A 26,629-nucleotide genomic window follows, 5' to 3' on the forward strand; every position below is an offset into this window, starting at 1 on the left:
TTTAAACAACTTATTGTAAATGTTAGAATGTTAAAATGGTATATAATATGAAAAAAATAATATAGCATTTGTTCCGATTAAATATCGTGAATAGTCAAGTCACCAATTAATGAACGGATTGACGTGCATGCTCTTCAGAGATAGTCATTAGAAGAGATGAAGAGATTTGAAAAATACTCTTAAAGGAGAGTTAGAATGACACCGAGGATGGATCTTGACAACCTACTCCAACGTTCAAGTTAGGATTCCATGAATAGGAGAATAATGACTTGGAGAAAATTAAAATTTTATGTGTATATACTTGTACCAATGAGGGCGGGCAACCTTTTAAAGAGTTGTTCTTCAAAGCATACACCTCCATTTACGGTATCTTCCGAGATATTCACCTTTGTTTATGGTATCTTTCGATATATCCTCCTTTATTTATGGTATCTCCCTAGATATCTACCTCTATTTATTTATCTCATTTTTCGGAGGAAACGGTCCCATGAATGAAGCGGTCAAGTAGACACAATCTCGATGAGGTCGAGGATGTTAAGCTTTAAAGATGGGAGAATTCAACCTCAGAGGTCAAGTCCAAGATAAGATCAGATCTTAGGGCCGAACTGGAGATAAGACACCCAAGACTGAGATAAGATGAGATCTCGAGGGCAAACTAGAGATGAGGTCAACACCCGAAATTGAGATAAGATGAGATCCCATGAGTGAATTGGAGATGAGATTGGCGTCTGAGACTGAGGTAAGATGAGATCTCAAGGCCGAACTGGAGATGAGGTCGACGCCCAAGATGGAGATAAGGTTGGCGTCTGAGACCAAGTATGAGATGAGATCCTGAGATTGAACTGGAGATGACGTCAGCACTCGAGATGGAGATGAGGTCGGCGCTTCAGACTATAAGTTCGAAATGAGGTCGGATCCTGAAGTTGAACCAGAGATAAGGTCAGGGCTAGAAATCGAGATGAAATTAAATTCCAGGGCCGAGATGAAGATGAGGTCAACACCTGAGATCGAGCCCGAGATGAGATCCTGGGGTTGAGATGAGGATGAGATTGACACCCAAGACCAAAATGAGGTTGACGCTCGAGGCTAAGATGAGATCAGCTCCCAAGGCTGAGATAGAGATGAGATTGGCACCGAGATCGAGCTCAAAATGAGATTGGATCCTAGGGTTGAACTAGAGATGAGATTGGCACCCGAGACTGAGATGAGATCAAGTTATAGGGCCAAACTGGAGATGAGGTCAGCACTTGAGGCTGAACCAGAAATGAGGTTGGAGCTCAAATCCATTCTAAGTCCAATTTGCTTATCTTTTAGGACTATAGTGACTTTGACTGATAGCTCCACACAATTTTTGAATCTCAGGAGCCACGTGGTCACTATAGGTTCCCGTCATATCATAAGTTATCTCGATAAATCTAGTTGAAGGAGGTGTAGTCTGACTGACTGAACTATGCTGAGTTGTCATTGAACTACCACGCTTGTTGTTCAGAGTGGCGTGTTGAGGTGTCAATGTTCCGTTGAGACAGCTCGCTAAATCCTTGTTCCCAAGGGGTTAAAGCCTTTAATGAACATAATATGTAGAATTGTGTATTGCTCTTGTTATTGGTGCATCGTACCTTCACATTGAATGGCGAATGTGCAGTATCACTCTCGAACCGTGAGCATTCTGTCTCATTAATTAAGGAGATGTGTGACGATATTGCTGATGACGTGGTCATTTATCCAACGATGACAATGCTCTGCCACCTTTTTGTCTTCTACATCGGATGGTTGTGTTTGAACCTTCATGGAGACTGAGGCATCGCCTTGTATCTCTTCATTGCTATGAGTTAAAAAGAGAGATTACCGCCTAGTCTGTAGCGCGGTCATCATTTCTCGGATATATCATATTCCACTTAACCCTGCCACCTTCCATTATTTTCTTTTACCCTAAGCGAGGAGAGATCAGTTGTTTACTTCGTGTTTAGGTCGAGATGTAACTTCCTCGGTGAGTATCTAACCTCCTACAAAGGGTGCAAAGATTGTTTTTTTTTATCAAACCACCCCAACGTAACCTTATACTTGGCCAACTGCCTGGCATGCATAACTACCCCCTCAACCACCTCTCGATCAGTACAAACTAGAGCGAGCTTATCTATTTGCAGCTAAGATTCTGACAGGATTGAAATTCAATGTGGCTGCCCTAGTGGATAACGAATCTCTTCTTTAGCAGGCTGGACTAAGTTCGAACGTTGTTGCTTCGAAGGACCACCTGAGTAAGACTCTATTTCTATAGAAGTTTCTAAATCACTGACTAACTTTCTTTTTTCCTTGTAGATCAAATTATATTGAACACCTCAGTTAATGAGACCTTGAAATGCGATCTAACTATGGTAGATCACATGTGGGTTTTAGAGGATGTTGTTGAGTCCTCGATAGTTGTCGTTGAGTCCCCTGTGGTGGTGGATCGATCTCAGACTCTGGCAGGTGAGGCGGATGAGTTTGGAGAAGTATCAAAAGTAGAGACCATTAAGGCTAAGGCTGAGATGGTCGAGGTGGCAGCTGAGTTTCAGGAGGAGATCCAGCCTTGGAAGAGGAGTCTAATAATAAAGTGACCTCCTCCTTTGAGTAAGGTTCATCCAATCTCCTGCCTAAATGAGGAGGGGGCGGGTGCAGTCAACTCCTAGGAGATCCATAAGGACTCCATAGCCGCTTTACCTCTCTTGAGTCTGCCTCCAGAGATTCATATGAAACATTAACAAGACCGAGCTCCCAGGTCGACCTCCCCTATTGAGATCGATGAGGTTGCTCCTCCCACCATCACGACAGCAACATCTGACCTTGGGAATGTCCCTCCTGCCCAAGCTCCGCAGCTCGACTCCAGGAGAGGAAGGATCGCTCGGGGCGATCAATGGAGGGACTTCGGCGATATGAGGTTGAGGTCCTTCCTCACATAGAGTTAGAGAATCTAAGCAAGGTTCTTAATGCCTCCCTCATGAAGGTATAAAACTCCAACAACTTATAATTCATCGATTAGAAATTTTAATTACCTTTCTTTTTTCTTATAGACCTAGAAGGAACATCGGGAGCTCCATTGTTATTTGCTCCGCCTCATCCAGCAATGTTGTTGATCGGAGGCACAAGTGGTCGAGCTAGAGGGGAGGGTGGCTCGACCAACTAGAGAGGTGGACAAGGCTAAGGCGGCAATGGCCGCTAACAGAGCTGCTACAAAGAAAGTCCTAGTTGATGCCAAAGTAATTGGGTTGAGGTGGAGAAAATGTGTCAAGAGGTTGAGTTTCAAACTCAAAAGATCCATCAATTGGAGCAATATCCTTGGAGGAGACTGGATCTTCAGTTAATGCCCTGGAGGAGGAAGTTACTCGAGCCAAGGAAATGACGAAGGTATTTGAGGAAAAGGTCGCCAAAGCGAAGAAAGAGTTGAGTGCTCATGAGACTTAAGCAGTTGAACTTTGACAAGACCTCCACGAGGCAGTCGCAAAGAGATAGGACCTCGAGAAATAATTATCAGAGGAGAAAGGGCAGGGGAGAAATCAGTTTCTAATCTAGAGGCTATGAAGAAGAAACTAGCCGACAAGCAAGGGCGTTGGGAGGAGCGGAAGAAAGCATTCCTCACCTCGCAGAAGTACTATGATTTGCTAGGAACACGAACCAGTAGGATGTTCAAACACAGATTCGAGAGAGTTATTCATCAATTTATGTAGTCTGATCTCATTCCTCGGGGGACTGATCTAAGCTTTTTGGATCTGAGGAAAGTTTGAGATGACTTACCATCTTCCAAGAGAGCAGATTAACCTAACATCACTACATCCGACTCCAATGACATTGTTTTTGTAATCCCTATTTTTTTTGCTTATGTCTTGCCATTCTAGATGTAATCATTGTTGTAATATTTTTACGAAATTGAATGAAAATTTCCTTTCACAACTTTATTGTCTCGCTTGTGTTGAGCTATAGAGGACCGCATGTATTAACTAAGATCCTGACTTAGAGAAAATGAGTTGGCTTGTCTTGAGGGGCCTGAATGTTAGTGCAAGAAGCACTAGTTGTTAGTGTCAATTCGGATTGAGTGAGACTTGAGTTGGACTCAAGTCAAATCGAATCCATTAAGAGGGTTACATGATCATCATGCATGAGATTAATAGGGTATTAATTCTCTCATCATTAAGAGGGTTGCATGAGCATCATTAAGAGGGTTGCATGATCATCATGCATAACATGCATGGGATTATTAAAGGTATTAATTCCATGGAATCTCAACAGTCAAAAACCCTTCATATTCCATGGTTGGATATAAAAAGGGATGAGAGGCTCTTGAGAGAAGGACATTTTTGATCTTCTTCCTCTTCTCTTCTACCTTGGCCGAATTTAGTATTGTGGCTAGCACCACGATCTGGTTCCTCTCCATCTCAGCGTTCGTGTGGATACCGTGGAGGCGCGAACACACTGATCGTGCTGAGATCCGTCAACCTTTGAAGGCAAGAGTTGCTGTTGGGATTGCGAAGGGCTCGCATCGAAGGTAACCTCGATTCCAGTAGATAGAATCGATAAAACGAATATGGTTTCGCATGGATCTTCTGGAGGGACCATTTTTCCGCTGCGTTTTATGCAGCTAAAACTGTTTTTAGGCGCATGTAGATCCCAACACTAGTCTGTCCCTAGAGTTTTGATATTTGACAATAAACCAAGATCTGGTCTATTTGACTAATGGTTGATCCAAACAAGACTTAATATTTAAATGTGAGTGAAGTCTAGTCAGGTCAATTTAACTAGAAGACTAGCGAGAAGTCCTAGTTGAAATTAGGTAGGGAAAATCCTAGTTGGAGGCTAAGCTGGAAAAGTCCTAGTTGGAGGCTAGCCAGAGAAAGTCCTAGTTGGAGGCTAGGCAGAGGAAGTCCTGATCTGGAGGATTAGGTAAGGAAGTCCTAGTTGGAGGCTAGACGATCCTAGTTGGAGGCTAGAAAAAGTCCTGATCTGGAGGATTAGGCAGGAAAAGTTCTAATTGGAGGTTAGACAAAGGAATGACCAAACTGAATGTTTGGTAGGTGAGAAGTCTACCTATAGAAGTGATTAGTCCTAACTGCAGATTTGGCAAGAAAATGTCTAAACTGATGTTTAGCAGGTGGAAAATCTACCTATAGAAGTGATTAGCCCTAACGGGGAGTTAGACACGGGTAAGCTAGTAGATTATACCTATAGGATAAGGCTTAGATAAGTCTGTTGGGATCGTCCCGGTGCAATGCACGTGTTTACACGTTTCAAAAATATGTGCAGCAAAAATAAAATAACAATAATTAATACTAATTATTACAACAGGTGCATGCATATGACAACCCTAGATTTGATATGTCACGAATAGGGTTGCAAATTGATTTAAATTATCGAAAACCCATAATAAATTCAAATAAGCAAGTATAGGGGCCTCGAGTCGTATTTTTCCAAGGGCTAGTAGAAAATTGTTTAATTTGAGCTTCGGGTCATGTCGTATTTTTGGGGTTTTCTAATGTAAATGGGGTTTTGGTGGTTTTGAAATGAAATGTAAATGAAAAATTGGCAAATAAATGAAAAATACAATTAACTAATCTAAAAATGAAACTAAGGAACCAAGGTATCAAGGTAAACCTAAAATGCAATTCGATGCAAAGTAAAAGAACGAAACCTACCCTAGTTATGCTCCTAAACAATCATAGAATTCAAACTCAATTCTTGGTTAATAGAAATTGATGGAACCCTAATGCAATTCAAAACCCAAGGCAGACTAACCAAATTAAATGGCTCATGCTGTGCAAAATAGGCTTCAAGGTTTCAATAGGTGCAAGCAAGAATCCACACACTAAAATCAACTAAAACTAGCTAACTAATCCTAAAATGCAATCAAAACATTTAACTAATGAAGGCTTCATTCGATACATTCACAAGTGTTTGGCACGGAACAGTGCCACCTTAGAGTATCAGACAGTATCAGTTCAGCAGGGAAATATGGAAGCTAAGCTAAGCAAATTAAACAAATCTGAATCCAAACAACAGCTAAACATGAACCATATAACCAAATTCATGAAATTGCAAAAGATTTAGATTAACAACAACTCAGGAATTTCAGTTACAGAAACAGCTATCAGAAATGTTCAGAAACAGAAACTAAAGCATCCAATCATCCTCTTTTCCGATTGTTTCTTCAATTTGGCGTCAACAAACTGCCTAATCCAACAATGTGGCTTCAATAATCCCAAGAAGCTTCAATTTGGTCGTCTGGTGTGTTTTCCTTGCGTGCCCGAACCCAGAAAAGCCGAAGAAACCCTCTCCGGCGCAGACAGAGCTCGGCGGAGGGCTTTTCAGCTGGCAAAACCGGAAGTCCAAGCCTCTTCTTGCGCCGATGAGCTTGCTGATGCCTTGGACGTATTTCGCCGGCCTTCGGAGAACCCCTTCGTCGACGCTCGGCTTGGATTGCTCAGCACCTCTCCGGAACACGAAGAGAACGGAGGATTGCGCCGCCGGTGAAACCCTCTCCGGCGCAGCTGCTTCCAGTCGCCGATTCACACCCAATGGACCGCCTTTGGATTCCACGAGGATCAAGGATTACAATGGAATTAGATTTTTCGGATGGGGCTTGGCCAGGAGTTACGCTCCTTCAACAGAGAATTCGCGCGAGGAAGGCGATGAACAGTGCGCAGCCAGCCACTGTTCATCGATTAAGTTTCAGCTTATATACGCCTGATTAATTGATTAATCTGAGCCGTTGATTTTTGAATCCAACGGTGAAGATTTGATCTAGGGTTTAGGGCAGCTTAGGGCTTCCAAAAAATTTAGGGATCTTGATCGGACTTGATCTAGGTCATGTCCTCCATGTTGGCTTGATCAATTTGGGCAAATTTGACTTGATTTGACCACGGTTGAGCTCGAGTTGGGTCCGATTTGAGCCCTAAAATCAATTAAAACCAAATTAATACAAAAATTCACCATTAAATCATGAAAATTATAATCAAGCCTCAATTTATGCAATATAGGACAAATACGATCAAATCGATTCATTAAATAATTTATTTTCATGTAAAACCCAAAAATAAATCGATTAAAAAGGCAAAAACCCTAGCTCATCACAAAGGGTTCAGTGGCACCTCCTTCGGCGAACAGTTCGGCTGCAGCAAAGGGCTAAGTGGAGACTTCGACTGGGTAGAACCCTAGTTCTGGCGAGGCCGTCCGACGACGGTGGATCAGAGCGGAACAAGGCAACGGCAGAACAAGGCAACGGCAAGGCAGATCAGGGCGGCAGAATAAGCAGCAGAATAGAGCAACGACGGTGATCAAAACAGCGGAGATCAGAGGAGGAGAGGAGGAACTCACCATGAGGATTCCTTTTTCTCCAGCGGTGACGATCTCCATTGATTGACCGAGGGCAGAAGACTACCAATTAGGTGTCAGCGGCGGTGGCAGAATAGGCCAGAGAGGAGGAGGGAAAACTAGGGTTTGCTCGTGCTCTTCCCTCGGTGCTCGCGGCTTCTTTTAAAGTGCTCCTTTTGCGAGGTTTTCGCCGACGGATGTGGAATCGCAATGTCCCGTCAGTCGATTTCGGTGAAGTCGCAAGCTGCAGGGACGAAGTCGCGGGTGTGAGTCACGGACGAGCGAGGGCGATTCGGGCACGTGCTGAATCGGAAGGGAAAGAAAGGAACCCTAATTGAACCGGACTGATTTTTTTAGGGTTACTGTAGCAAACCAATTTAATCTTGGTTCGCTTGGTTCGATGATCAAACGACCTCTGATTTGATCCAAACCAGTTTTATTCAATTCATCTTCGCAAGACAAAAGCTCTCCATCTCTTCTATTTTTCCAAAATAATTTCCATTATGAATCATACTAAGTTGGTTCAATTTAGTTCAACATCGAATCATTTGGTTCAACAACCAAGCTTTCTCTGATTTGAACTAAACTAATTTTTCTTATTGTTTGGTCCAACTAAATCAATATTCTCTCGATCTGAGAATTAAATTTTCAAACTCATTTTAAGTCCTTCAGAAAACTTCTAATGCGTGTGACCTAATAGGTCCCCGATTATATTGGTTGTCCGTAATTAACCATTAATTACGAAACGATCATGAGTGATACATAGTAGTATATCATGATTTACAATTGATCAAAAAATCATCGATGATTCTAGAATAATTTCTAAAACTTTCAGCAGCTCTAATAAGCGTGTCTCGTTCCTTTCACCGTCTTATACCCGCTTGGTTCAAGACATTGTATATATGTGTCAGTCGCCACTATACTAACTATGTCACACCTAGCCCAAGCTGCTTCTTATCTTGTGGATTCAAGTTACTTGTACATGTGTCCAAGAGTGGCATACTATTGACATGTGATGCTTTGGCCAAAGACTTCCAATAACAATCTTAACAAGTGGTCACAGGGTATACATCGTTTTTTACAAAGAGCAGTGAATCCTCTGTGAGCTATTCAAATACCTTCGGGTATTTCGACTTATACCCAATCATCCTGGGTCCACACCTCATCAGAGATGTCTACTTAAGATGTCCAAGTATAAGCTTCCATAACCAAGATGACTTGAATACCGCAAGTCCAAGGAAACTCACACTTAAGCTACATTGAGATCTTCATTGACATATATATAAGAACCATATGAAGTCTCAAGGCAGGTCACTCCAATGAACTGATTACCTTTAACCAACATCCACGTTTAACTCTCAATATCCAATGTCTCTAGCTAGTGAGAACAGTTGCTCGTCAAACCAAAGAGTTTAAACGTGCTAGTCTTAACAAAATCAATAACATTTGCTTTCATCAATTCATCGACTAGGGATAATTCCAATATATTCATAATTACACATGTAGAGATACTCACAAGTTGTGATCTAATCACAAATTCTCTCATGCTATGAATCATATTGCAGGCATTCAGTAAATAAGTTTAAGATCCAATCAAATGTAAGAAAATATGTACTTAAATAGTGAATTTTAGTTATTATTAAATAAATTAATAATACAACTATAAGGCAATTGCCTTAGGACACCTCTCAAACATAACAAATCTAGTAGATGAGATGGATTGTAAGTAGGTTTAGGGTGCTTACGTGTTTGTATGCTTATCTTGCAGGAATCAGGAGCTGTAAGCAAGACAAAGAAAGCATAAGAGGAACACATAGAAGCAATCGAACCAAGTCTGGATCAACTTAGGTCAAACTCGAGTTGACTAGATCTGAGCACTCGGATATTACTCCGGCGACTGGACGGTCCGGGCACCCCGATTGATTCTAGGCGACTGGACATTAGCCGAGCGGGCTAGCGAGACAAATGAGGTGGTAGAGTCCCAGTGGTTGGGACACCTCAGCCACCAAGCCCTCGAAGAGGTTCCAGGCCCCCGTATCAAGAAAAATCAACCTCGATAAAGACTGAGGAGATTGGATCGGATCGGATCTTATCCAAACACCCAGATAAGAATTCAGGCTCCCAGAAGGGTTTATATAAAGGGCCTCAGCGTGAAGCACCAGAGGATAACTTCTCTACATCATACTCATCATCCTGCGGTGCTGCTGAGCGCAACGGAGCCAGGCTCGTGCAACCGGAGAAGTTCCACGAGGAGTGCGCGGCGCTCAAGACTTCCTGATCGGCTACTACACGCGTTTGGTTTATTCTTTTTACGTCTTATTTGTTTGCATTTATCTTTATTATTATTTAGACTGTAAGACGAGTTTCTCCACTTCTAGAGACAAACGTCCGAAAAGGAGACCACTAGTGGACGGGCGCCTCTTGTACATAGGCCTTGGATGTACTAACCTTGGGAGGTTAGGAACCAAGTAAATCCACGTGTCCTTGCATTATTTACTAATTTCATGCTAAGTCTTTGTGATAGAACAAACGAATAAAAATGACGAATGCACTATTCACCCCCCTCTAGCACGCCCCACCTATCCTACAATTGGTATTAGAGCAGGCCTACTCTTGATCGGATTAATCGCCACGGAAGCAAGACGACAAAGATGGAGGGGGAGAGAGGTATTAATTTTAAAGTTTATTTTAAATTGCATATTACATATTTTAAGGGCAGGGAGAGAGGGTACTACAAAAATCAGTGCCCTATTCATAAGACTCAGATGACACCACCAACGATAAAGGAACAATTAATGCTAGGAGTCCGGAGGAACAAAAAGCATATCAAGTGCTTCAAGTGCCAAAAATGCAGACACTACAAGAATCGGTGCCCAGAGAGGAAGACGACAGAGAAGAAATCAAAATTAAGGGATATGATTCTGGTAAGTTCATTATTTTATGAAAATACCCTTATGATTTTGCATGTTAGATTTAATTTTATTAAAAATTTAGATAATTTTGATAATTTATAATTAAAAATTAATAAAAATGAGGTCGAGTCCGAGATTGAGCCCGAGATGAGATTGGATCCTAGGGTTGAATCAAAGATGAGATCAGCGCTTGAGATTGAGACGAGATCAAGTCTTGAGGGCAAATTGGAGATGGGGTCAGCATCTGTGGTAGAACTGAAAATGAGGTCGGAGCCCATATCCATTCTAAGCCCAATTTGCTTATCTTTTGGGACTACTGTAACTTTAATTGATAGCTCAGCATAATTTCTAGATTTTAAGGGCCAGATCTCAGGGGCCACATGGTCACTGTAGGTTCCTGCCATATTAGTGTTCATTTAAATATTTTAATTATCTAAATATAAATATAAGTTAATAATTATAAAATGTTAAAAATTATAATTGTAAAAAATAATGGATTATAGTATAATAATTTATCATCTCTATAAATATATAATCAATTTCTTATAGTTTAAATAATGTTTAAGTTCAACCATTATTAACTATTTTTTTAAGAAACTTGAAATTTAGAAAACTAATTCTATAATAAAAGTTCAAATTCTATTAATAAAATTGGTTTTTCTAAATATATTGTGAAATTAAATAGAAAAATATATCTATATTTAAATATAAAATCTAAATAAAAAATTGTGGTAAGAATTAAAAGAGTGTCTTTTTTTATTATTGTCAAAAGGTATGACATTTAAAAAAAAAAATCAAAAGATGTTCCATCATATTTTTCATTCTAAAACATACTTATTTTAATTTTTTTTATTAATTACCAAATGAATGCCCCACTCTATGTTGTTACATCCCTCCTTACTAATCAATTTGAATGCATGGAAATTGAATCTTAATTAAGTAACTCTGATCAATATCATATTATAGCAATTGTGCATTATGTTATAATATATTATGGTTATAATTTATAATTATTATAATATGAGCACAGGTGAGATCTTGCAGTAACAATTAATCATAGTTGTTATAAAAAAATGATAATCTCAGTTAGTTGTATTGACTCAATCCTGGGGATGACCGGTTCGGTCCCATGGAAGTTTCTCATTGGTCACCAGGGTAAATCGCGAAGCACACGCAGCGGCCAACCCAGATGCCCAGCATCCTTTGATTGCGATCCTCATTTGGAGGAAAATTCTTGTAAATACATCGTAGCTGGGGATCGAACCGCGGGTACCTGGGTGACAATCTGAATGTCTTACCGCAGCACGATGGCCCCAGGGACAACCATAGTTGTTATAGTATATACACAAATGATATTTTATTCAATTTAATACTGATAATATCATATTATAATAATTATGAATCATAATTATTATAATATTATAGTAACTACTATTAATAGTTATTATAATATATAAATAAATAATTAATAACATATTAGCGTAGCTATGAAACATAACCGCTAGAGTTGTAGTAATTATAAGTTATAGCGATTACACCATAAATATTAGTTAAAACTTATTCAACTTTTTCTAGTCAAATTTCAGAGTATTAGGGTCACACAATAGGGGATAGGAAGGAGTGATACACTATTTCAATGAAGAAGAGGCGTTCCTTGCCCTTTTAATTTTTGCACAATTTTTGTCAAAGATTATTACCACATGCAAAGAATAATGTGAAGCATTTAATAATTTCAGATGTATAATTTTGAATCAATTTATTAATGTATATGAATATAAATTATCATTTTTTTAGTAACTAAATTTTTTAATTGGTATTCTTCATTTTATTTGATCTTAAAATAAAATATCAATGTGGAATCCATTATCCCAGTGGTTCCATATGATTATCTCCACGATCATATGTGAAAAAGTAAATTAAAAAATTATAATTAACTATGATGAAGAAGGACATTGTTTCAACTTCGCATGAAACATCTACACTAACTTTATACAATAGAAAAATTCAGCATTACCTATTTATGACTTTTTTGTGGCATTTTATCAAAGGCAACACTTAGGGGGCGTTTGGTTTGATCATTTTTCATTTTCATTTTCTTATTTTTTAGAAGTTACTGTGTGCTTTGTATTTTCCAATCTCATTTTCTAGAAAATGAAAAGTCATTTTCTAAGAAAACAGTCATTTTATATAGAGAATGAAAACTGCGACTAAAAAATAGAAAATAAGAAAAGACGGTTACAGTACCGCACACCTCCTCATCGCACGATTATTTTAATAAAATAATTTATTAAATTAATAAATATAATTTGATAATTTTATTTTAATAAAATAATTCATTAAAAAATTTTTCCTTTTTCATGATAAGATGGTATTTTAAGTAAAAAAATTTATTTTATTTATAATTTTTTATATTAAAAAAATGAATATATTTTTTAATTTTATTTTTTAGAAAATAGAAAATAGTATATCATACTAAACGTATTTTCTATTTTTTGAAAACTAGAGAAAATAAAAAATAAAAAAAGAAAAAGAAAAATAAAAAATAGAATTTTTTTTTAAACCAAACGCCCCCTTAATTTTCTGAATTTTCTAAAAGACACGTCGTATTTTTGGCATACTTAATTTTTAAAATACCATTCCCACCTATTTCAGTTTTATATTAAAATTAAAATTTAATTTTTCTTATTTAAATCGAATCAATTTGAATTAAGAAAAAAACAAAACTTAACCAAATTATTATTATTATTTTATTATTATTTTTGTTTCATTTTTTCTCTTATAAATTAATTATTAAAAAAGATAAAAAACTGAATAAATAAAAATAATTTTTGGTTTTTATTTTCATTAACGATCTTTTAATTTTATAATTTTTTATTAACTTCTCTTGTATTTTTAAAATTCTTTATTAAAGTTTTGAAACAAAAAAAATAATAAATTTAGGAGATCGTTACTAGTTTAATTATGTATTGTTTTAAAAAAATAATGAACTTTTTAGATGATCGATGACTTTTATATGAAATTTGATTAATAAAATAATTAAATTTTTTTAATATTTGACTGTGTATTATCCACTTGACTATCTTTCATAATTCCAAAAATACATATCACGTATTCTTCCATTTTTTTCACAAAATAATTATGTGATTTATGTGCATTCGTCTTAAAATTTTTATTTTATCTATTCTAAAATTTAATATTATCAATTTATGCTATTAAATTTAGATATAAGGGCATTGATATATTAAATAAGTTTATAAGAATATATTAATTTTGATTTGAAATGATTCGATTCAATTTAAATAAGAAAAATCAATTCTTCATTTAATTTCAAAATTCGATGAAATCAAATTACCATGATTGATAGGGAAATTCAGAAAATTAAATGCCCCCTTTCTAAAACTATTTTTAAAAAAAAATTATTTAATATCAAAGATTATTTTACTTTGTTTTATTATTCGATGAAATTTAAAATTTTTGTTTATTTACTAATAAATTTCTATATATAAGAAGATTGGTCTATTTGGAGCAAATTATATCCATTTATTAGCGAGCATATTGTTCATAGAAGACGCATCGTTCTTGAATGGAACGATCGCGTTTATTCCTGGCTAATCGATGGAGCCATATAGTTGCGGAGTTGCAGTGGCCATGGCGAATGCTTATTCTGGTAGAGGAAGATCACTCCGCGTTCGGATCTCAGTGGAGAGATGGTTGATCATTCTTGCCCGATCGCTTCATGGTGAGCTTGATGTGCACGCCGGGGCTTCCTTGGTCGCACGAAGCATTGAGCATCAATGAATTGTTGACGCTTTGCACATTGCTGTTTACCAGCGAGATCATCGGCTTCTGCTGTTGCTTGTTGCTGTTGCTGTTCGATTCCTTTGCTGGCTTGCCTTCCTTGTGTGCTCCGTTGTTCAAGTCCTTGAACCAAGTGTCGCCGACCGTCGGACGAACCTGCTGCTTCCTGATCTGATGCTGAAGGCCGTAGGAAGGGGAGAGATCCAGGAACGCCCCCATGTTTTGCCCTGCGATGGTAATCGCTCTCGTCTCCCCCTGATCTTTGCTTTTGGTTGTGGATCCGTTCCCGTTGGCGGTTGCTGAATTTTTTCCTTCTGCTTTGGTGGGAAAAGAGGGGGGTTTCTTGTCGGGATTCTTGTTTGAGCTGTTTTGCTCGATGGTTCGCTTTGGTTGTGAGACGGCGATCGGATCGGGCTCTGGTTGTGGTACCAGAGACGCAGAAGAGGAATTGATCACTTTGGGATATTGCGGAGGAGGTGGGGATCGGGTTGCCGCGGTTACAGGTATCGGCGACGGCAGGGGTGAGTTTGTTATGGGTGCTGCTGCCGCAAGCCTCGGCGACGCCAGGCGTTGCAGCATTGGGGTCGCCGCCGGCGCTGGCACCGACGGCGCTAATTTCGGAACCTCAGGCGGGGAAAGATATGCGGCGTCGGCCCGAGACGGCGGGGATGGGTTTGCTACCGGGGCCGCTGTCACAGGGGATGGGTTTGCTACTGGGGCCGCTGTCACAGGCCTCGGTGACGCCACGCGTTGCAGCATTGGAGTCGTCGCTGGTTTCGGGACCTCAGGCGGTGAAGGGGTCGCAGTGTTCGTTGTTTGTGTAGGCCGTGGTGTCTCCTGTGGTTGGGTTGGCACCGGCGACGGAGGTGGCGGCGGTGGCGCTTGGGCAGCCAACAAAGGTGTTCGATCAAATGCCAGTGAGGCTTGGCGAACTGGTGACGCTGGGGGAGGTTGCGCTGGCTGAGGTTGTGCCGGCGGAGCTGGCGGGTCGATACGGGCCTGCGAAGCCAGTCGGAGAAACCACGGGCGTCCAACCGGTTGGTTCGCCATGGCCACGCACCTAGTTCTTTTCTTCGAGACACTCGAGAAGATTATGGAATGGTGAAGATTTGTGCTGTTCCGACGCCCTATTTGTAGCGAAGGTGGTGGGGAGGAGACGTTCGAGCTGGATTGCTGAAGAGGACGTCTTCAGGAACCTTTCTACCAGAGGCAAAGGCAAAGGATCTGATACCCGACAGAGATGTTAACAGCCTCTCTCCTAGCAAGATTAGTATCAAATCTTAGTTAATTTCATCAAGAGGCAACCTTCAAGTTCAATTGTGCAACGTTACAGACACATTTAGCCAAAAACTCTGCAGGGATTCGAGAGTTGGCTTCCATCTCACTCTGCATTGCTTAAGCTCGATGGGAGACATTGGAATCTGAAAGCGACGCTCTTCTTCAGCCCGTTGCCCAACCCACCGTTCTTTTCTCCATCGCCAAAAAGGATCCTATTCGAATTCTCTCCTACGGCCGTGGTGCTCTTCTTTAACCAGAGACTCGGAGTTCTTGTGAACAATGGTCGAGCAAGTGGCTGATACTAATCGACCACCACCGAGGCCAAGCCCAGGAGTACGAGGAAGCCCAAGGCATCTCCTACCCAGGCGACCGATTGTTGTATCTGCTTGAAACATTGAAGCGAACCACATGCGCAAAGAGTCATTCCCCAGTGGACTCATCGAGAATGCTTTATACGAAATATGATGCTCAATGCATTGCACAACGGAAACCACCTCCCTTACATATAGCCACAGAGGAAAGAGGGAGTCTCTTTAGGAACAGTGAATAGCAATACGTACAAAGAAGGGAAGAAAGGAGTTCGTAAACTTGAAGGAGAAGAGACACTTCTAAAATAGCTCAACTTGACACCGGAGCGAGAGCAGAGTAGGAGCCGAACCAGGCCAAACACAAATGGAAAACGCCACGTCCACCGGCGGGCGCGCAACCCAAATTGAAGTGCAGATTGCAGATGGCGAGCTTTGTATGCCCGCTCGTCAGTAGTAGTAAGAGGAGCTGCCGAGCTGGAAGCCGTCGGAGGCGACGTCGTCCACCGTCGGCATTGGCCCGAATAGGGGGCTATGCACGTAGCCTTCATCGAAGAAGATCCCGTGCGAGGTCGGGGAGCCGTATCCGCTGAACTCCCCGGCGTCGCACCACGTTGCTGGTCCTCCAGTCCCTATCTCTGTTAGCACATCCTCGGCGGCAACCGGAGCGCCACCGGACTCCCATGCTGATGCCCCCGCTGGAACCGTCGGCGGAGACGGCGGACGTGTCGCATTGGTGTATTGGAAGCCCTCCTCTGCCTGCTGCTGGTAGTAGTAATGAGCTGCTCCGTCGTTGTTGGACGCGTTGCTCGTGAAAGAAGTGTACCCGTCGTGAGTTCCGAGAGCTGGGAAGGTAGTCGTGCGGTGGTCGGATTCCGGCAGAGCGGGGGGCGGCGGCTCGGAGAAGAGGAAGGAGGAGGGAGGAGGTTGGAGGTCTGGTGAGAGGAAAGGGGTGACGGAGGAGCCCGGCGGAAGGTCGGGGTAGGCGAAGTTGGTGCGGGCGCGCGCGCCCCGCAGGGTGCGGGCGGCGCGATCGTACGCCACGGCCGCTTCCTCTGCCGTGTCGAAGGTGCCCAACCAGTGCCGCTCCTTTGTCGCCGGGTCGCGTATCTCTGCCGCGTACCGTCCCCAGGGCCGACGGCGCACGCCAAGGTACCTGAAGCCACCCCCCGCCTCGGCGCCATTGCCATTGGCTTCGTTGCTACTGCTGTTGTCATGCTCTTTTTGCTGCCTGCGTTTGCTTTTCTTGTCCTGATTGAGATCAGAGCTTGCAGCAGAAGAGGAGGAGAAGAAGAAGGAAAAACCCATTGGACAGTGAGAATTTGGGAATAATATGGTGATGAATAATGATGTTGAGATGATGGTGTTCGTTTGGTGGTGGAAGAGTTTGTATGGTGTTGGTTTATATACTAGTAGAGGTAGTGGTGACTGGTGGAAGAAATATATGGATAGACATTTTATATAACAAGGTTGGCCCATGTTTAATTTGATCAATAGTGGTCAATCTAATGATTCAGAGTGGAGATCAAAAAGAAATATAATGATATCGAGTGGTGGGATGATCCTTTGTGGATGAAAGTTTTAGTAACATGCAATCTTTTAATGGTTTATTGAGGTTTATCTCATTCCAAGTGAATATTTTGACTTGAGAGGGAACAAGCAAGGAATTGGTTTGCAGAACCAAGAAGTTTATTTTTGACTGAGTTGAAATTAACGCTTGTAGCCTTTTGCAGAGAAGACAATAGGTGTGATATCAAAAATCCAACCTAGTGAGAATCACTTGCAGGCATGACAATAGATGTGATATTCACAGTTCCAATATGTGCTTTTCAGTTTACTGCACCAGTAAACTTTCTAAATAGATCTAGTTGATCAAATTGATTTAAGAAATGCCTTTAATACATACAATATCTAAAAACACTTGGTTGTTCTTGCCTTCGTCCATATAAAATTACATTCATGAACTCCCATGCATGTGATACTTGTTTAATCAATTACTTTTAAGCATCCATAGAATTACTTTGAATGCTCTTAGGCTACCGTCAACTACACACCTAGGCTACTAAAAAGACGGGTTTTTTTTCTTTCGCATAATCAAAGATGCGAGTCGAGCAGCTCTTGAGGAGAAGTAAGTGGCAATTGATCCTTGGTAGCATAGTGTACCTACTCTTCCAGGCCCACCATGAAGAGTTATTGTGAATCGGTATTGAGAATAAGAATTAGCTCCAATCACTCTGAAAGTGAGATGAAACTAAAACTGTCCTTTTTATTAGCTTTCTTGCTTTTAGTATGGGGCAGTAACTGATACTATTATTCTTCACAAAATTATTATGGAACTACCTTTTAGTTCAAACTAATAGTCCTTGTAATTCACTTGAAAAGCTAGTTGGTAATCATACCCATCCATCCAAAACTCTGTAACTTGCAAAGGTATGTGAAGGTACATCATGAACCGATATGATTTTTGAACTTGATTCTTGAATTGCTGAAAACCTGACTATACAATTTTCTTCTGAGTACAATCTGACATTGTGAGTTTATCTCTGTTAACTGTCATAAAGCATGTTCTTTTTCAAGTCAAGTATCTTAGTTGGTTAGTGATTTGATCATTTGGTGTAAGTTTGGACCAGAATGTCACATGCTCATAGATTATATTTGATGTATATAAATCCAGTATGCTATCTGAAAAATATTATCTCAGAAAGCTGACATAGAAAATCTACTGCAGTCATGCCTAAGGTCGGCATTAATTAAGAAGCCATGGGCATGGTCCTTGTTTAATTTCTTTAAATCTGTTGATTATTCTCTCATGGTATGGAGTTGCTAATCATGAGGGCGATCACATGATTATGTGGTTCACCAGAAATGATTAGCATGTTCTATCACTCGCTTTAGATGCCAATGCTTTTGTTTATTACAATATGCAATTGCCTCTTCTTAGCATGGACTCATGAACAGAAAAAGTTCTTATAAGTTGATTGTTAGATCAGACTCTAATCAATCATATGTTCAGTGTACCTCGCAGAAAATTATGTTACTTTACTTTTATCTTTGATTATTATTTTATCCTTTATCTATATATGCATTTCTTTTTGAAAAGATTGTCAATAAGAAAATGATACTTAATCTGTCAACAAAATATTGAAACATTGATTTTTCTAGACATGTACATCTTTTGAATCGTATGAATGAGAGAATATATTTGGATTTCATATAATGTAGCAAATGGGGATAATTAATGTCTTTGGTATTATTTAATTTGAATATTAGTTGATATGCATATGACCTTTGGTGTTATGGGAGTTGGGAGCAGAAGTGCTGCAGTAGGGGCCTTATTTTATTCTCCAAAGCATAATGAGTTAAAGCAGTTCTTTAGATAATTAAATTATTTATTACATATAGAACATACTTTCTTGATGATAGACTGTAGGATATTAATGGAGAAGATTTGTGTCTTTCACCTCCAATGTAATATATGACATAATATCTGCTGCTTCATCAACTTACAGTATGATCTTGCAATGCAGACACAAAAGGCAGTTTAGAAGGCATAAATGGAACAAACTATTTCATCTTGACTTGATCTGATTGCAAACACTGCTAATAACTACGAAAGGAGCATTTATGTCCAAAGAGCTTCTGGCACTTAAATCAAAAGATTAGGTACATTCAATTGCTTTTTAAGGGAATTCTAATTCTTATCATGTTCTGAATCATGCATAGGTTTTTAAAGCCAAGCATGAATGGCTTATCATTGCTCATCCATGTGCTAGCAATTTAGCAAGATCAATGATAAACTCCACAATCCAAACACTTTTGAAAGCCAAACCTTTTTTTTAAAAAAAAATTGTTCCTAACTGAAGATTTCAATTTTGTGTATTTTTTTTTATTGTTGCAGGCCCCATGGAAGCCTGAATGAGTCAAAAGATTTGTTGGGTTGCATGTGAAGAGGGAACTGTTGGTATATATTCTAAAGTAATCAGATATGACTCAGTCACTGAAACTTTAATCCTCATGATCCATCAATAAAGCAAAAAGCTCTTGTAAATACCTGCATAGTATCTTATAGCAAGAGCCTTTGTGATCTTGGATTCCAGGGTAAGTTACTTAAACAAATCCATTCAGTGTTCTTCTGACAAGATGAATCTTGTTCTTTCCCCAACCAGAAGATGCCTCGACTCACAACTTGAGATGCTTCCAAGAAAAACTTTAACCATGGAAGCCAAAGGCTCCTATTCCCTGACAGTTGACTTTGTTAGGTAACTCCAAAAATTCAATGCAACCAAACTGTTAAAAACTTGACTGGACTACAAAAGCCCAAAAATTGTGTGTTTTTTTTATATATATTTCCTTCGTGTCTGGTTGTTTTTTGCTTTTGGGTTGAGATTCCAGATTGTTTTTTCAGAAAATAAAACCTCAAACTCGATTTTAACTTCTTTTTCTTTTTTTTAGTCAGACAGTCAGTAGATGTATTTAATTTCCTCTGCATGTAAAATAAAATATTTAACATGCAAATTTTATTATCACACTACGAAGATTAGTCTTCCTGCATTTTGGTCAGTTTCTGCACCTGGTCTTGATACCTTCCTCATGGTCGGTTGCATTGCTAATATTGTGAAATCACATGGTACAATTTAAAAAAAAAAAGAGATTAGGAAGTCTACCAGGAACACCAACCATTACTTCTGCTCTTCCATGAACCTAGAACAGACCAAAGGACCAAAACAAGCTAACACAATTCAGTATTTCAGATGAATCATATTTTTTCAAATTGCAGATTCTCATGTTACAGGCAAACTCACTGTTTTTCTCATATCTGCATTACAGATGAAGATGGGGATTCACAGCCAAGATCACTGCACAACATCAAGGTTAGTTTCCCCACTTTGTTTAAGAAAACTCTCTTCCATGTTTAAGTTTTTTAGTGCTGATGCATTCATCTAAATGGAGTCAGAATTGACTGAGATGTGTTGACTGTAGGTTTGTGCTTCCTTCCACAAGGCATGTGAAAGAATAAATAAACAATAAACCCTAAATTATTTGTCAGCTAGTGTACTTGTGCTTTAAGGTAGAAAATGGAGATCTTAAGCGCGATTTTAGGATGCAAAAATATGTTTCTGCCTGAGCCTAGTAAAAGGTGTTTGTGCTAGGGCGTACAATGCTTTAGTTTAGGCATGTGAAAGTTAGATCTTAATATGCTGTTTTTCATGCAAATAATTGAAAGAGAAACAAACCAATGTTGGATGAAATTTAACAACATAAAAAAAATAAAAAAATCCTTAATGGCTGAAACAAATAAGGAAAGAAAGAAATTGAACAACACAAGATTTTCTGGCAGATTTCTGATGCATGGAGCTTGTGAACCTTAAGGAAGTTGAAAAGTGATCATGTAAGAATATTTATTTTTTGATTTGTTTCATTAAATTGATTAGAGTAAAATTAATGTTTTGTTCTCATTTTTATTTGGAATTGCATCTATAATATTAAAATTACTCTTAAAAAATATTTTCCTTGATTCATTTCGTAGGTGAGTTGGTCTGTCTAATCCATAAAGTCATCTGTTCTGCTTAGCCTGTCTGTCTCATCTAATTCATTCAATGTATCTGTGTCCTTTGGCTCGGTTGACGTGTTTGTCCTATTTAATTTTCTCGAATTCTCTAACCCTTTCAATTTAATCATCCTATTTATATAGTCTAGTTCAATTAATTCTCTCAATTTGTCTAATTTGTTTGAATGGCTTATTGATTTTGCAAAATACAATGGGAATTATCTTTGTTCTATTTGTTTGTAGAAAACTAATTTATAAATTTGGATTTATCAAGCAGTTTAGCTTAGTAAACTTAGCCAATATAATTGACTTAGACGAATCCACTCGATTCCTCGCGCACTGCTTAACTTAACTAGCTCACCAAACTCGACTGGATCGAGCAACTCAACTAAATTGACTAGACTGTTCTTGCTTGAATCAACTATAGATTAATCAACAAAGTGTGGAGGATAAAGAAAGGCTTAGTTAATAGAGTAGAGCTTATGGATTAAGGAGAAAAATAACTTTTGGTCTCTTGTAGAAAAAGTGGTTTTCTTTAAATGATATTCATCCCCAAAAGAAAATATCTCATATTTTTTATTGATAACAATTGTTTTGATCGTATCAAACAACAAAGCCTGCGATCCAACAATATATAATTTGTTTGAATGCAACAGTATATGAAGATTAGCGTAAAAGAATAGCAATTTTATTAAAGTGTTCTGACAGTTGTTCTGAGTTCTGACACGGCCGGGATTTGATAATGGACCGGGGAGGAGAAAAGAAAGATTTCTTCCATCTCCTCACTGCTCAAGATCTGTTCAACTAATGATTTTAGGAAGACACTAGAATCTATTCAGCTAATGATTTAGGGAAGACACTGGAAATCATTCGATGTGCAGAAGCATGACCTAATCATCCACATAGCAGCCATAAAGGGACAACCAAAGGCATACAAATCAATCTCTATCAAGCAAAAGACATTGAAATGAAAAGCTAGCTAGTTGCAAAATAGTGATACCATTCATCATAAATACATTAAGAAGCCACAACATTCAAACAAACAGAGAGGAGTAGATTAAGAAAGAGAGCTTTCTAGTTAAATATATAGAAACCCACTGCCATAATTCCAAAGCAATGGTAAGTGTATTAAACATATGATGGGCCGACTACCGAACTTGGGCAGAGCAGTGCCTCGTAGCGATCGAGCCTTCCACATTCGAACCTAGAAGCAAGGACTGCGAGGCTGAACGCACTCCTTTGCCCAGTGCCCTTCTTTGCCGCAACGGAAGCATTTTCCTGGCTTAGATGCGCTTGCAACTCCTTGCTGGAAATTCAGCCTTTTAACAGGAGAACATAACCCTAGCTGACCAGGTCCATGTAGCCATTTTGGTGAAACTGGTGTTTCTGTAGCATCTGGAACATCAATTGGCATGGGCTCCAATTTGTGACCATTGGTTACTGCTACCCCGACTCTTAGATTCGCCACTTTGTTTGGGGCCAAAAGGTTTTGCCGCGTGTTCTGACCATGGTTGTAGTTGGTGCCGCTATCAATTTGACAAGTTGTTGGCTTCTCTGGCACTGACTTTATATTCTTGTCTAGATGGTTATCTTTTGCAGATGGTGTAACAGGACTTGGAGTATCAATCCATTGTACAAAATTGCAAGCTCCTTGACCCTGGTAAATATAAACCAGACTTTTTTTTTAGTCTGGCAAGGTGAGTTAAACACAGAAAAAGAACATAAATTTCAAATGCAACATGATAATTTCTCTGGTCAGTGCACGGTTTAAAAGTATAAAGAAGTACAGATACACTAAATGATATTCTTGATATAATTTTCTTATGCTGAGAACTCAAAGTGAACAAATCAACAAGTGATATTCTTGATATAATTTTCTTATGCTGAGAACTCGAAGAGAACAAATCATATACTACATACACACCGGGTCAAATTTAGTTCCCATTGTTTGTACAAGTTGTTTAAATAGAGCCTTATTTGTGCCAACTATTTGAGATTTGACTATATAAATCTTTAGTATTTCTTTTATTTTATCTTTCTAGTAGCTTCAAATGTTCATCTTAGCATTCTCTTATCATTATGACAAAATATGACTTAGCTTCAAATGTTTTTTCTCTTATCATGGTAAAAATTTGGCTTGAGCAATGTTTTCAAATGTTTGGCCCAGGGGCGAAAGATAGAGGTAAAAATAGCAAAGTTTTGGTTTGGATAACACCAATTCATCAATTGGCAAGACAACACTATATATCTTGAAAATAGAAAGAACAACAGGACTGTGATGAAAATTAGGCAAATTTCCTCAATCTATTATTTCAATTGCTGATTATTTTATTTTCTTTCATAGAATATCAAGTAGGAGGCAAACCATATCATGATAAATTCATCAAAGGAAATCTATGCTTAAGAAACAGCACAAAAGAAATTTAATCTTGAGCTCAATCAGGCTGGAAATTTTCTTCCACTAACATTTGTCATGTTATATTAGGAAACAGAAAACAAAACTAAGAAGTATGAGATTTGAGACATTAGTTAATTAGACATCCTGCAAAAATGACCTTTAAAATTTGATAAAAACATGCATATTCTAAAGGAAGAAGAAACTAAGTATAGAGTTATTGAAAGAAGGAATAGACAAATAACATTTCAATCTGCCAATTCTTTCTTCTAAGAAATTATACTCAGCTCTCCACAATGTGATTCATTATTCTCTATCCTTTTCGTTGTGTCAAACAATGGCATGCTTCAGGCCAAGTTCTGGACCACATGATACAATACTAACAATTAACAGATGAGGATTATATGATGTGATGCTATGAAAAAAAATATCTTTTGTAGTGATCATGCTTCCCAAATGACAATGCAAAGCACATACCGATAAGAATAATCGCTGGTGATGGTTCAGACATACTGCCTACTGTGCTTCCATGTATGGAAAGCATGTTGGTTCACAATTGCATTCAATATAAATGTATTGCTCCTATCTCAGGCCAGGAAATCAAGCTACCACTAGGCTACAAAAGTGAGAATAACATATCCATCATGTTTATAATGTTAACAAAAACTACATATGGAAATATCAGAAAGGGGGAAAGGCAAAAAAGGGGAATGATTCCACCAAAATTGGTTAAAGGGTTGAGTTGCATGCCTATCACAAGTTTGATGACTTAAATATGCAGCTTAATGTGATAAGAATGATCAATTATTTAACGAAGGAACGAGGCAAGGTCATGCGGACTTCAAAAGAATTTGAAGCTTCTACTACATCACATGATGGAAGATGACAGATAAACACACTAGTAAACAGTGCCAATCAACAAGAGTAAATACTGTAAAGAGAAGTGATTCAGACAACCAACCCTTTGGCCCAGGAAATGCATTCCACATGCCTAAAACAACAAAATCCATTCTTTAATGACAGAGATAATATATAGATTCTAACCAGCATTACCTTTTTTATCGTACAGCCGAAGTATCTGAGACCTGCATTGATTCCATTTTCCATGGTCAGATACTGACACTTCCCAGCACCACAAGCACAAAATGGAGGTTCTGTAATGCCAATTTGGCAGTAAGGCTTGGTCGGACTTTTGGAACCGCCATGTTGCTTTAATGGGCTGTTGAGTGCATGCTGCTGATTAAGTTCCAAAGGAGTATCAAATCTGATGGGCTGATCTACTTTGTCACACCATGAGAAATAGCCACAGCTTGCCTCAAACTAGAACAGTTGCACAATTTTAAATTCAACATGAATCCAAGAATGGCTTGTAAATTAATGGATTACTTCTGGTTATTCATCACCAACACAAATCTTGAAATCAAAAATAGGAAAAGAATAAACCATCAGGATTCTTCTTACTATTTTACTAGTACTACCATTGCATTGGGGATGCTGAGAAATCAAAATAACACATTACTTTACAAAGGTTATCATCTTTGCAATAAAATCAAAATGCAAATAAGAGTTCCAACTAAGATATACAGTCGGCATTACCATAGAAGACTTGCAATGGTTGCCTAAAATCACTACCATACATTCTTCTTATTGTTTTCAGTTTTCAGTGCCACTCCTTAATTCCAAAGTTTGAACTCTTTTCTTTTCCCCTCTTTAACATGCCAAAATTGAGATCCATCAGTTTGAGATATGCTATGGTTGAAACTAGTGAGGCCTTAATTTTCTTAGTTTATGAGAATGAAAACAATATTTTGGAAAGTTCCTTTGTTTATCTTGGGGAGACAAAAACTGAGTGATATAGGAGAAGAACAAACAATTTGGTTGTTTATCGACACAGTGTAGTTTCTGGAAAGGAGAAACAAGAACTATGTAGTTATTTTACACTATGGGAAGTTTCCTTCCTTCAGTTACTTTCTGTTGTTCTAAGTGTCTGCATCCAAGTGAACAACACCAGAAAAGATGCCTTCCAACAAACCCTAAATTCCCAGAAATGAAAAGTTAGGTTTCGACTGATCACCTTACCGGGGCAGGCGTAGAAGAGCCTCCCGGGGTTCTTATCCGTCTTCGACGTCCGCACGACGCACGGCCCTCGCCCGCAGGGGCACTGCTTTTCCGACGGCCCCCGTCGATCCGGCGTCCCCGGGGCGGTCTTGTTGCTTTTGGGGCAGTCCGGCGACAACTGCCCCTTGTTCTTGCAAATAGTCGAACGATCCGGAGGAGGTGCTTTGACGGGGAAGGCATCGCGCAGAGTTGTTACTTCTTCTCCTAATGCAGTTCGCCGTAGCGGGGATCTCGGTCGCTGAACTCCGGCGACGGAGCCGACACTCTCAGTCTCCATAATATATCCTCCGCGTCGTGGCTACGCTAGTTAATAAAATTGCTATAAATAGATTGAGAAACGGTCTAGACTTTTATATAGTTTTATTTTCTTTCTTATCTAAATCAATAAAAGGTTGACTTCGAGTTAGGTGTAGAAGAATGACAATGAAATATTTTGATTATCAAATGATAAATTGTCAATCTGAATTCCTAAATAGCATTATGATTTACTATTAAATCATTTAAACTTTTTTGTTTAAAATTTAAGGATCAATTATAATATTAAGTATAAAAAATTTTAAAATAAAAAAAATTTAGTTATTTGCAGGATATGTCAAATAAGAAGTGTGAGATAACAATCTGATACGTATGTGATCAACTAAATTTTTTTAATTTTGAAAATTTCTATATGATTAATACTATAACTCAACTCCTAAATTCTAAAAAGAAAAATCGTAAATGACTTAATCGTAAATTAAAAAATAAATAAAAAATAAAAATATTACTATTCATGTTCTGTGCATCTGAAACCCTTCTGGGCACCCCAAATATTCTATCATGGACGCGTTGCGTATTATAAGATGCACAAGATATCAAATTCCTCTCTCTCTCTCTCTATATATATATATATAAGTATGATATGTTCTGCGGCTTTCCATATGTGTATATGAGTCTAATATAC

At 38.8% G+C, this 26,629-nt stretch overlaps 2 protein-coding genes across 3 annotated transcripts; both read right to left on the reverse strand.

Annotated features, from left to right (window-relative positions):
* Nucleotides 1–16,078: 16,078 nt before the first annotated feature.
* Nucleotides 16,079–16,936, reverse strand: LOC141828824 (uncharacterized). Its single transcript, XM_074716209.1, has one exon. It carries the CDS (start codon nt 16,934–16,936, stop codon nt 16,079–16,081), a length of 858 nt encoding a protein of 285 aa, XP_074572310.1.
* A 5,239-nt stretch (nt 16,937–22,175) lies between these two features.
* On the reverse strand, nt 22,176–25,989 carry LOC141830017 (uncharacterized). 2 transcript variants are annotated; one of them, XM_074717488.1, is made up of 3 exons: nt 25,646–25,989; nt 24,625–24,891; nt 22,176–22,833 (listed from the first exon to the last, which is right to left on the reverse strand). In XM_074717488.1, exons 1-3 carry the CDS (start codon nt 25,964–25,966, stop codon nt 22,381–22,383), a joined length of 1,041 nt encoding a protein of 346 aa, XP_074573589.1. In that variant the 5' UTR covers nt 25,967–25,989; the 3' UTR covers nt 22,176–22,380. The 2 variants fall into 2 exon arrangements, with proteins under 2 accessions (XP_074573589.1, XP_074573590.1); XM_074717489.1 differs by having other exon boundaries at nt 25,651–25,935.
* Between the last annotated feature and the right edge of the window lie 640 nt (nt 25,990–26,629).

This window comes from Curcuma longa, chromosome 5, assembly GCF_044706935.1.
Source record: "Curcuma longa cultivar G26 ecotype Majalengka, Jawa Barat chromosome 5, ITB_CL_G26_1.1, whole genome shotgun sequence".
NCBI lineage: Eukaryota > Viridiplantae > Streptophyta > Magnoliopsida > Zingiberales > Zingiberaceae > Curcuma > Curcuma longa.

Excerpts from the sequence above, each read along its gene's own strand:
- LOC141828824 (XM_074716209.1), bottom strand. The coding sequence starts at position 16,936 with ATGGGTTTTTCCTTCTTCTTCTCCTCCTCTTCTGCTGCAAGCTCTGAT.
- LOC141830017 (XM_074717488.1), bottom strand. The coding sequence starts at position 25,966 with ATGGAGACTGAGAGTGTCGGCTCCGTCGCCGGAGTTCAGCGACCGAGA. Across the intron at positions 24,892-25,645 it reads TCTACGCCTGCCCCGGTAAG|TTTGAGGCAAGCTGTGGCTA; the intron begins GTGATCAGTCGA and ends CAACTGTTCTAG. Across the intron at positions 22,834-24,624 it reads TCGGCTGTACGATAAAAAAG|GGTCAAGGAGCTTGCAATTT; the intron begins GTAATGCTGGTT and ends TATATTTACCAG.